The sequence below is a fragment of the Telmatherina bonti genome (genome assembly GCF_933228915.1).
Source record: "Telmatherina bonti genome assembly, chromosome: 21".
Taxonomy (NCBI): domain Eukaryota; kingdom Metazoa; phylum Chordata; class Actinopteri; order Atheriniformes; family Telmatherinidae; genus Telmatherina; species Telmatherina bonti.
The window spans coordinates 24,723,192-24,735,950 of record NC_136630.1 but is presented as its reverse complement, the minus strand read 5'-3'; the positions used below and the strand labels follow the sequence as shown (position 1 = coordinate 24,735,950).

General features: G+C 42.0%; 1 protein-coding gene across 1 annotated transcript in view; it reads right to left on the bottom strand.

Annotated features, from left to right (window-relative positions):
- The window catches only part of cacna1g (calcium channel, voltage-dependent, T type, alpha 1G subunit), a gene marked incomplete at both ends in the record, with an annotated part of 337,957 nt that overhangs the window by 10,003 nt on the left and 315,195 nt on the right, over positions 1-12,759 (bottom strand). Inside the window, 6 exons of the mRNA XM_079261395.1 lie at positions 322-474; positions 3,868-4,290; positions 4,532-4,653; positions 4,954-5,032; positions 8,887-8,957; positions 12,127-12,260. Of these exons, the coding sequence (XP_079117521.1) occupies positions 322-474; positions 3,868-4,290; positions 4,532-4,653; positions 4,954-5,032; positions 8,887-8,957; positions 12,127-12,260 (982 nt within the window). The remainder of the gene's footprint in view (positions 1-321; positions 475-3,867; positions 4,291-4,531; positions 4,654-4,953; positions 5,033-8,886; positions 8,958-12,126; positions 12,261-12,759) is intronic.

The following is a 12,759-nucleotide window of genomic DNA, read 5'->3' as shown; positions in this document are numbered from 1 at the left end:
ACCAGCGCTGGAATTAACTGGTGAGTCTGTGAGTCTAATGCTGGGACGAGGTGGGGAGGGACGGCTGCATTGTGGCTGCACGCTTTTATTCAATCCAACAACCTTTCTGCTTTGGAACTTTAAATGACATAAATACTCAAAGATGGATGGATGACACGACTTAGATGATGAAGAAAAAGGTGATTAACTTGATGATCCGTTGTAACAGAAAAGCTGTATTTTCAATGTTTCTGCCATGCTGCATACACACTCAAACTACAAAGTGAGATGTGTGAAATGGACGAAGTGAGTTTCCAGCTACATTTTCTGGTGATTATTGACCTTCTTGTCGATGCTGTGCTTGTTGAGCTTGGGGGGCAGGGCGTAGTAGTGGCAGATAGACCCGGACAGGTTGTCCATCAAACTCAACTCCCATTCCATTGAACCCTGGATAACCAAGGAGACCGAGTCAAACAGCGCTCTCCGCTGGACAAACTTAAATAATGCAGGAAGAAAGACAGAAGGGAAAAGAAGGAAACGAAGGAATATAGTGTAGAATGAATGAAAAGACGGAATCTCAAACACAAATAAATGTGAAGAGAAGAATGGATGATGAAGAAAGAAAGGAGAGGAAAAGACAGCCGATCAGGTAGATACAGATATAGTAACACAAACAACATGGCTTTTGTAAACAACTTCATTCATTTCATGCAAACACATTCAAACCAAACCTCATAAGGCTCACACGTGTTACCATTTTCAGCCACAGGAGGGCACTACAATACTACAGCAGGACTGGAGGAGACCATGTCTGCACCACTCATGTTTTGGTAAAATAGCAGAGACACATGGATAACATCTTAAAGAGGAAACATAACGACAGCAAGACCTCTATTTCCTATCCCCCAAATTTCCCCGCTGTCTGGAAATAGCTGTAGCAGTGAAAAACAAGACCCCGTGGTTCAGCTTTCCCATGGCACTGTGACCTGTCTGCGACTGGCATGTTGCCTGCAGGGACCAGACATGCACACACACACATGCATATAAACACACTTAGAAACACGCAGTAACCAATGTGCACAAACTTTAAGCCACCGTTATGAGTCAGAGTAAGCCATGCAAGACAGTAAACATGGATACAGTTACAATTTTCTGGATACACTTTGGAGTCGACAAACAACCTAGACACATCCAGACAGGTGTGTAATATGTGAAGGGAACATGTCGGTTTTAAGAAAAGTGATTTTTCTGCTGAGATTTGCAGTAGGCATGTGACTTTTGGGGAATATATATTATAAATCTTAACAGTATCTCATCTTGCTATCATCATTGCTATGAAGCATGAGTTGAGATTTCTGCAAAATGGAAAGTAATCTCCATCCCTTTTCATTTCCAACACACTTTCCCATGGCCTTTCTCCAACAACAAGGTTTGAAACGCTCATAAAAATGTTTGAAATAAGTTAAACATCATCGTAGATGAATGACACAGCATATTACACCGTCATTTAATTGTTGAACAAAAAACTGAGAAATTAAATCCATCCTTTCATGTTTAATTGAATTTAAGATGGCAAATACCAGCAAGATGCTATTGGTCATTTTAGGTCTGAGCATTTCTATAAAAAGAAAAAAAAAAAAAAATTTGGCACCAGAGGCTGCACGGTGGAATAGTGGTTAAAACTGTGGCCTCACAGCAAGAAGGTCCCTGGTTTGATGGGCAAGGTTTGGACAGCGGCCTTTCTGTGTGGAGTTTGCACATTCTCCCCGTGTATACTCGGCTTCCTCCCACCATCCAAAGACATGCATGTTAGGTTAATTGGTTACTCTAAATTGCCCATCGGAGTGAGTGTGAACGTGAGTGGTTGTGTGTCTCTGTGTGGCCCTGTGATGGACTGGCGAGCTGTCCAGGGTGTACCCTGCCTTTTGCCCAAAGACTGCTGGGATAGGCTCCAGCTTCCCCTTGACCCTTCATTGGATTAAGCGGTTAGGATAATGAATGAATAAATGAAGTTTTTGCATCTGAATGATCTGCAGCATTCAGGTTTGCATAAACGCAATGTCAAGGAGGAAGGACGTTAGCAATGAACTACAGAAAAGTAGCTGTTGCTTTATTTGTACTTAATCTGCACCACCTGCCCCTCCCTCTTGGGTGTGTACTGTTTTTTCTTTTGTGTGGGACAATAAAATTCCCAAAAACTCCAATTTCCATCTGGCACGCTTCATTTTATGTTGCAGCCTTCACCCGTAGTGAGCCGGGACGTAACACCCATCAATCTGGGAAGGGTTAAAGAACTTTTCCAAAAAGTTTAGAGCTCATTTTTGCACGTTTAGACCAACCACTCCCAAAAGCTTCAAAACAGTTGCCCATCTTTTCAGGAATGAAGGTCCCAGCAAGTTCAGTTCCAGGGTCAGACCGTGCAGTGGTCAGAGGACTTAAAAAAAACCCCAAGAGATTCATCTCAGATTCTCCAGGCCTAAATGAGCAGATAGAAAAAGACTGAACAAGTATGGTTTGTTTGGAAAGGTTGGAAACACACATTCCTGGAACAGCGTTCTTTGGGCAGATGAGACTACAGGGGAGAAGTTTGTCATAATGGACAGTGCCAAACACTTTATCACCACAAAACCCATTATACCAACTGTTAGGCACGGTGGTGGAGGGCTGATGATCTGGTCTTGTTCCAAAGCCAAAAGATCCAGTCACCTTGAGTTGTTGAGTAAATTATGAACTTTTTTGTAAACTAAATGTATTCTGGAGGCAAACATGAGTCCAAAGCTGGGTCTCATACTATGAGGATGCTCAAGGAGATTCACAAGATGCTTTTGCACTGAGAAAGGCTAAATCTAGTCCTAACCTGAACCAAAGGCTGTTGTTGGACCATAGGAAAGATGTGCAATAATGAATGTCTGCAAACTTCATCAACCTTCTATAGAAGACTGGTACAACAAGGATGATAACGGCAATCACAAAATGTTTCCCTCAAGTTGTTGCTGCTCCAGGGGGTTTTACAGGCAGCTGAGACATAGGATGAGTATTTTACAGGCTGCTTCTGGATTTTTACTTTGTTTATGTCAAATAAATAGTGGTAGAAGGAAATAAATCATGTTCATCTGAGGTTATACTTACTATACATCTCTATGAGACTTGATAAGGACTACTTGGTTTGCATGTCCTGACATGTCTAACCTTCATATTGAAAGAGTATTAACTTTTATTTTCACATTTATATGCATATGAATAGAATCCAGATAGATGATATATGTCACATAAAAACAGCAAATATGAAGAGCAGGAGTAGGAAATTTATTATGTATGCAACTGGCACGTTTAGTGCTTTCTCACCATGAGCTGGAGTATTAGCTAATGGTTTGGACCAGAGTCGACTAATGACCTGAGATGTAGGGGTCATCCGATCACTGTCGCAGCCTGGTCACCAGCAGGAAGTAACATCAGAGCATCTGCTATGTCACACTGGATGCTGCTTTGACTGCTCACACTGCTATGTCCAAAAACTCACAAGTGATACGTTTGTGTGTAACTATAGGAAAGTAAACCCAATACGGAAACTAAAACTTAAGAGGGAGAAAGGTGTTTAAGAGTAGAGAAACTCTATAGTCATGTGTCAGAGTTTTTCAGAATCTTTCTTGTAATCTTCATCTTCCCTTGAGTCCTAGATGCTTGTACCAGATGTAATCGCATCCATGCATTTTTACTATATATATTACTAAAACACTAATGGGGCAAACTGGGACTGATGTATGACTAGAAAAACAGACAATACCTAAAACATGGTACAACAGTGATTTGCCAGGATCGGAACCCAGAACAACTCATTGCACGGACAATGGACACATATACAAAAATGGTACAAAAGATGTGTTTTACCTCCAGCTGGGGCTCTGGACTTGACGGAGGTTCTGCTCTGATGTTAACAGAGTCTCTGGTTATGTCTGCAGTGGGCGAGTCCATAGGACCTTCCCTCTCCTGCTCCATGTCCACACCTCCCGCAGACCTCCAGGGGGAACCTCCAGAGCTCGACCTGTCTGTACCCATGGTCAGAGGGTTGAGCTGGGGTGACCTCGCTGCCAGGTCCCCTGCATCCATCTGGAGCTCCAGCTCCAACTCTGCCTCCAGCTCTGCCTCCTCTTTGGCTTCCTTGTTGCTTTCTTCTAAGTGCTTCATCAGGACTGCGATGACCACGTTGACCAAGACAAACTGGGCAGTCAGCACAAAGGAGACAAAGTAGATGGGGGAAACCACAGTGTTGTAGCAGGTACCAGTGTCTTGAGCACAGTCCCTCAGCGTGTCCTGAAAAATGAATTAATAAAAGAAAAGCAATAATGTGGTTATAAGCTGACAGTTTGATGCAATTGTCTTTTGTGCTTGTTGATAATAGCAAACTAGAGGCCATAATGAGAAATGTTCTATTTTGCTACAATGACTTGTTAGAGGCGTTTTCAATGGTTTTGGTATAGAAATTATAATTTAGGTGGAAAAGTACTTCTTTCACAGATAAATAAATGTGGGTATGTACATATGTGTGTTTAACCTTCATTATGCCATTCCAGTTGTCACCAGTTGAAACTCGGAAAAGCAGCAGAAATGCCATCCCAAAGTTTCTGAATGTTGCGTAGCGGCCCAGGCCTTCACATGGATGGAGCTCATCGCAAACTGTGGAGACGAGGAGGAACAGGGGGCCGGTGAAAAGTTAAGGAGAAAACAGAGTAAAACAGACTTCAAGATGTAAAGTTAGCAACGCGTGTTGCTTTCCCAGGGCTTTGCAATGAAATGATAATTACTGTGATGCTTTTTTATAACCCTGCAAGCTGTGAGACACAATTAGAGAGATCAATATGTTATTTCAATGAAAGATTCTGGAAGGTAGATTAAACCCACAGAGGGGAGGGCTTAAGGTTGGGGGCATGCCTGTGTACCCTTCACAGCCTATTTAAAATGAGCGCATGTCCTTACTCAAGTCACCAAACAGCTCCACTCCCAGTGCTGCGAAGATGAAGAAGAGGAGCATGAAGAGTAGACCCAGATTGCCAACCTGTGGAGACAACAGACAGATGAGGGAATTAGTCTGAGTTGAGTTTTTCTGGCCCTTCATGTCAACGCAGGAGCCAGGGGCTAATCTGGAGGGAGAAACTTGGCCACTGAAAAGGGCTTGACATGAAGTCGGTGCTTCATAGATGGCTGTTACGGCCCACGGCCTGTCATCTATCTCATCACCACTTATCTCATCATTACCTGGAAGTTTGGCTATGCCTGGTGTTTTCCCTGGCGCTGCCCTTAGACTGATGTGCTGGTTGCTGATTGGTCGCCCAAACTCCTACCTAGCTGTGATTGGCTGGACCTCTGGCGAGCACCAGAATGAAGGCTGTCACCATTCTTCTTTTGGGGCAGCTCTCTTTGGTTGGGTCTTGGTGTCACAGCTAGTCACTCATTCACTGCCAGTAAATGAGTTTACACTATTTGGTGTTTGTGGTTTTGACTACTGTGTTTTGTGAACCTTTTTGTTTTTGTGATTATTGATGGATTGGTATAAGCTTTGAGTTATGCTTTTGTTGTTGGGTTTGTTTTGGCTTTTGGGTTAGCTCTTTGACTAATGCCTGTGGCTCCTGATACCTTTTAACGACCAGTGGGTCCTAAATAAAACCTTCATTTTTGTACATTTCTTGGTATTTATTTTGCCACCTCTTGTTCCCCTGGACAAACTCCATCTGCGGTCATAACAATGACCCACAACTTAATATATGGGGCTTCAGGGTGTTACATGAACAGTTCCAAGAAAGACCACTGGTGTCTGAATCGCTTTACAGCCAATAAATCATGTTTTCAGCCATGTGTGGATCATTTCTTCAGTCGCTGCAGTTGCAGGGAGAATTTGCTTGTATGAAGTTCCAGCATGCAGTTCTAAATCTGATCAGCTGATCAAATAGAGACAAGGTTTCAAATCAACACTGTGAGCAAAGACTTAGTCTGCTGTTGTTCAGACTTCAAACTCTGCTGTCTGGCTTACTCATGAGTGCCACTTACGACTAAATGATGACATAAAGGCACACAGCAGAGTTGACAAAGGCATTTGTAAATGGTGAGACTATAATGCAAAACTATGAGAAGTAAAACAATGTGTCCTTTTGATCTGGTACAGGGAGCAAAAACACTTTAAACATCTTTCCATTTTCTCTACCTGCTTATTCTCATGCAGGGCAGCAGCTACCCGGCGAGGCCTGCCAACCACGCTCAATGCTTCTATTTTTACCAGCTTATTTTGTTTAGAGAACTGTGTTTCACTGCGCAGAGACTGGGAACTGTTTAAAGTGTTATTACAAGAGCAGTGTAACTCATGCAGTATGGAATTCAAGAGAGAGATGCATCTTCAGTTGGGAGTGTCTGAACGAGTAGGAACAGAACAGAATTAAGCCCTGTTACCGCCAACATGACCTGGTGAGTCTTAAACAGATTGGTCTACATTTTATGTGTTTCTTTAAGCAAAAACTGGGAAGGGTGCCAGAATATTTGATCTGTTCCATTCTACTTTTTTTGACCTTCCTATTGGGATCCAACCAATTTGACCCAAAGGTGTGGAGTTGGGCAAATTGTTATCCGACGATTTCAGTGTGATGAATCATCACTTTTAGTACGAATCAGCAATAAGGACAAAGTGGCAACAACGCCATGTTTAGATATGAGGCGCATATTCTGCTTTTTAATGACACATAACCAGAAGAAAGAGCACAAACTGGTGGATGTATACTGTTCTGGGTCGTGTTTTTCTTCACTAACATTCAAGGCAGGCTACACACTGCTTTGACATCACACTATTATGTAGCACATGCATTTCCATATCTGGCTGATAATGCTACCTACCAGCTAAAGGTATGGTTAGCTGTGGAAATGCAACAGAGATCAGTGTTTGCCGAAACAAACTGTCCTGCGTCGACTCGGATACTTTGGTAGGAACTGTGTTAAGCTAGCTGTTAGAAACGTTAGCAATTATCGCCACAGCTGCCCTGGATACTAGCAAATTGTCATGTCTGCTTTAGGGAGTGGAGGGAGTGAATTACAAAGCTAGCTACAGCTTCTACTTCTGCTAAGGAAGAATCATTTGTCTTAAGTCTCGCGACTGTAGTCTGGAGGCAGGCAGGAAAAGTTAGCAGCTGTATTGGACGCAACAGACCAGAGCAGCACGGTTACTAAACCATCAGAAAAAACATTATGCTTCAGAGCTTCTCTTCAAAGAGATGAGACAGAAACGCAATAAAAGATCACTTGTTTTAATGTTGCTTAGTACCATAGACTGTATATAAAGAGATGGACGGAGCCTCCGTGACGTCACCCATGGGTTTCTGAAGAGCTGAATTGAAGCCTGGTGGGCGGTTCCTACCATCGCCATCTTGGCAGTGTCACGTGTGTCGTCTCACCCGGAAAATATAAATGTAGGCAAAGAGGTGGAGCTGAGAGAGGGGGCTGTGAGCGTCATGGTGGATGATTGACATCGAGCGAACTCCAAAATACCTGTAGCTACAAACTAACCGGCCTAACCCGAAGATAACAGGAGCTAACCAGCTAACGAAGGTAAATGGGCTAAAGCTAAGTCACGTAGTTAACCGGCTAAAAACCGCGGTTGTTCTACGTTCTTCTGACTTGAAGCCAGAGACTGGGTACCTGTCAATCAAAAGGACATGCCCCTATATATGCCGAACTTCGAGACTAAATTACTTTTAAACGGGCCCGTTAGAAAAATAATTCACTCCCTCCACAGTTATCATGAAGGTAAACCTGACCTATTAACCGAAAATGGATTTTTGAACCAGGCTGTAAACATGTGTATTTCTGCTGTGAAGTTGGCCTTTTTAACATGGGAGTCTATGGGGATTTGCTCTGTTTTGCAGCCCTAGTGGACGAAGAGGGAACTGCAGATTTATGCACTTCCGCATAGGCTTCACTTTTAACCGCCAGAGGTTGCTGCTTGCTTAGCATTCATGTGGTGTCAGTGTTGAGCTCACCTGCAGAGACAGGCTCCAACCTGATGTAGCAACCCCAGCTTTAATCCCAGCGTCTCTTTCTGACCTTATTTCCCATCTGCTGTGCTATAAAGACCCCTAGAGCCCACATAATGTTTACAAGCAATTCATATCTAATTGCAAAACCATAAATACCAACTTGTTCCCATAAGGATCCAAATGTTTACCACCACACTGGTTCGTTTTACTGTTTTTCTGTTTTGCCTTTGGCTTCCCAGTGACACTACTGTCAATTTTAATGTGAAGTCTATTACACAGAGGAAGATGATCCTGATAGAGATAAAAGTAAAACAGATAATAGGGAATTACAGCCTTAATACAGAGGTGGCCCAGGTAATGAAAGGATTTGCTGTCAGTGTAAATTAATGTTTAGCAACCTGCTCACAACCACATCACCTCCTGTTATCAAGTTTTTTCAGCCTAAACATTTCTGACAAGCTCGAGGAGAATTTAGCCTGGATCAGTCTGACAGTGTCTCTGAACGGGAACGACAGAGGTGCTATCAAAGAATGCAGAGTCTGTTTTTTTCTGTTTTTCATTTCAAGAAAAAACATGTAAAAAAAAAAACTCCACCAAAACTGTGCGGAAGTTGCTCTAATTAACAGACATCTTTCACCCTCAAATCTCCCTAGCACTGTTAAAAACCAATACTCAAGTTGAATTCCCTTCCCACATCTCTGCAGGGGACTTCTAATGCAAACAAGGCTGCACAGAGTTGGGAAATGGTTCATGAGAAAAGATAACTCCCTGAAATATGAGACTATGTATAATGGGATTTAATCATATGGATAGTCTCTGTGACACATATTGGGGTGTGAAGTCCTAAAAAAAACTTTCTTGATAAGGGCGGATGAAGAATTCAGTATACATGTACCTGAGGCAGGGCTTGCATTACAGTGTCCAGCAGAGCTCTCATCCCAACTGCCATCTTCAGGAGCTTCAGCACTGTGGAGAAACAGGCGTATGCACACAGAAGGAGAAAGTGTCAATCCAGTGTTTGTATTTTTCAGTTTTGCATTGCAGAGCTCTGACTAGAACCACCAAACCTGCTGCGAAAGTGAAAGGACACGTTTTCCTCACTTACAGCCACACTCTCACAGATTTCCACGTATTGAACAATGAAAAGCTTTCCGATGGGATGAACCTCCCGACTGTGAGAGACACACCATCACTTCTACATGATAACCAGTTCAGGTAGACACAAAATGTTTATGTTCCTTGGAGGTAATTACAAAAGTGGAAGAATTTAGACTCACACAAACACATCATTTAATGTTTTGCAACTAGGGATGGGCGATACCAGAAAACTTTCCTGTTGATACAATACCATTAGTTTATGTGCTCTTATGTACCAATAGCAACGTGTTGCTTTTGCTTTTTAGGTGAAAAATGGGCAAAGGAGGGCAAATTGACATATGAATTAAACTCACGAATATACATACTTGAAAGAAATGCTTAAACATTTAAAATACTTTAATGATTAAATTAAATAAAACTAAGATAAAAATTAATACAATTTAAAGGTAAAAATAATTAAACGTATCCCTGTCAATCAAATGCCATTATTTTAAGGTACCTTATCACTGATAACAACAAATATCACTGTGTTTTACCACTTAATTGAAAATCACAGCAGTGTGCAATAATGTTCCTATTGCAAAGTCAATATTAAACATTTCTTAATATAATAAAACATAAGAATCTGCATTTAGCCTGTAAACTATTAAAATGCATTATAATCACAAACAATAGCAACACAAAAGCAAACAGCTGATGTGACACAAAAGACAGGGAAGAAATGTGCTTTTATTGCCCAAAACTCAGAGGTAACCCAAATACCGGTCTTGTAATAACTGTATTATTTCAGTCCTCAAAAAGCTATCAGATATGATGTTTTTAGAGTTACCAAACTGAATGTGTTAGTCTAGCTTTAAAGCAGTACTGAACTGTTTCCCCTAACAATGGCTAATTCACCATTTGCCTTGCATCCTGTTTCGTCCCTGAGCTCTTCCCAGTCAGTAAAAGTCAGTCCAACATTAACTGCTGTCTTTATGTTTCTTTTCCTTGCTTCCTCTGAAAATGTCCTCTTGGGTTTGTTCAGCTAAATCAGTGATCAAAACAGCCAATGTGTTGATATTGAATTAGCTGGTGTGTGACACATCTCCATAATGCAAAACGCATCTGTCACGTAACGTAATCTGGAAAATGATGAGTGTGGTGTCTCAGACCTCAGGGGGTTGCAGGGAAATGACACCTGCAGAACGAGTCAGAAGTAGAGCTTTAAGGTCAGAAACTGATGTGGGGTTGCTTTGAGAGCTTTGATTTTGCAGGATTCTGGTCAGACTGACATGTTTACATGCCCTTTAAAAGTTCATTTTCTCTTGATCCGGTCAATAGTTACGTTTTTCCAACGTCCAATTCAGTCAATTAAACTGAATCTAAATTCAGCCAAAACATAATCCCAATCAATTTAATTATAATCAAGTTAAATGCAGTCATATAAATTGCAACACTATTGATAACATGTCAATTAAAAACAAACATCAAGCTGATTAAAGTATCAGATGGATCTGAATCTTCACTTGAATGAGCATCCTGCCCATCACAACCAGTTTACCACTGCAGATGGTGTTCAAGTGAAGAGAAGTGTTGATGAGGCTTCAAGCTTTAGTTACTCTTAAGGTACATTTGTAATATTCAGCAGAAAATATTAAACTTGGAACTTGGAAAATCTGTTCAATCTGAATAAAAGGTGCGCTGATGAAGGTATAAAGCTTGTTCCATCCTCCACGAGAAGAGAGAACTTTTTTCTTGTTCTCGAGGCCCCGACGTCATTTTGTTCTTGCGGACGCATTTGAAGACAGATCTCGACACATCTGGCAGAACTTTTTTCTTGCGGGGCTCCGAGAAGTATTGTGTGATTGGTCGGACATTTGAGGGGGGCGTGGTTAACACGGAAAAAGCATGAAGCGGAGTTGCTGCTTCTGTGTTTTTACTGTAGCAGGAAAAACTGATTGTTTTGATAAAACAGCTGATAGAGGCGGTGAGAAAGTACGAACATTTTTACATGTGGCATTAAAACACTCGGACCCAGCCGCGTGCACAACCCGCCCTGCCGCGTACACGACCCGTCCCGCCGCGGACGAAGTTTCTCGTTAAATATGAAACTAGAAAAGCACTTGGAGAGCGGAAACCTCCGCCAAGCACAATGTTAAAGAATCCTTTTAAACTATTCCTGGATCCAAACAGTGATCCGGATCACCACCAAAATTTAATCAGTTTTACATTTTCACATTTCCAACAACTCTTGAATTTTTTATAAAAATCCCTCCGTAACCTTTTGAGTTATCTTGAGCACAAAGAAAAACCATAACCACCTTGGTGGAGGTAACAACTGGGTTCATTGCACATAAAAGCAGACATCGCCCCCCGCAGTGACCCCTCCCCGCTGCAGATGTGCTTCTCCTGGGGGATGTATGGACCTGACGAACAAGAAGTCTTTTCTTGTTCTTGCAGCCTCAAGAACAATAACTCAGTTCTTGCTTCTCGTGGAGGATGGAACAAGCTTTACACCTGAACTGCCGTACAGTGCAATCAGCAACTTCTGTATCACACATTCTGTATTCAGTCAAAGCGACTTATCTTCCCGTCTGTCCTGCAGTCTCTTGCAGCCTGTACCTTTAATAGAATTCTTCACCATGTTGCCCACATTTCACATGCTTTCCAAACCCATCCTGACTCATTTCAACCTCTTTCACCCTGACATAAAATCTTCCTCTTCATCATTTCTTTCCATTTTCCTGTGATCGATTTCCAGGTCAGCAGTTACTCATCATCCACAACTCCTCCTTTCATTCTTCCTCTCCTCCCTCTATTCTCTCCTTTTCCCACAATTCGCTCCAGTTTCTTGCAGCTTCATTCCTTGTAGGTGCTTTGTTTTTCTGCTGACTGTTTCTCTGAGCCATCTGGTTTGCTCACGCTCTGCCTGAACCCTCCCAGGACCCGCCATGCAAAACCAACAGCGAGGGGACTCCCAGTTTAATGTTGCTTCATAAAAGCAAAGCGCGGTGTGTCCATGTGTCTGAGCATCAGGAGAGGGGTGAGGGGATCATACCTCTTGCGATCCTCAGCACTCTCATGATTCGGATAATGGTGGGGTTGATGGGCAGTGAAGCGTTGACCTCAATCTCCTCTAGAGTGATGCCCATGATGGAGAGCAGCACGATGGCCAGATCCAGCTGATTCCACCTACACACACATAAACACGCACACTCATCAGCCTCTCACACCAGTTCAGATCACTCTTTTTTTTAATTGGAACCTTTGATAAATATGATTTGCTGCAAGAACAGTGCCGGCAAGACAAAAAAATCTCCCCAATTTTTCTGTCTGACTCATTTCCTTCAGCACTGAGGTGTCAACTGAAAGTTATGTGTTTTGGACTTGAGTCAGAATTGACTCACAAATCTGACTTCTTGCAGCTAAACAAAACCAAAAAAACTTAAAAACTCAAAAGAGCTTCACTCGGATTTATCAGCACAAACCCTGAATTCTGATGTTTAGCATGTGGTTTTTATGCTGCAACAGGATCAATACAGAGAAAAAAACATCACTATTTTAGTAACTTTCAAGATGGACTTATTGTCTTATAAGTTCTTAAAGAAGCATCATCTCTAAACTAATCTAATCTGAGGATTTTTATCACCAAACCATTTCTCTGCTTGCCTGACCAAGCTCTAAATCAAGC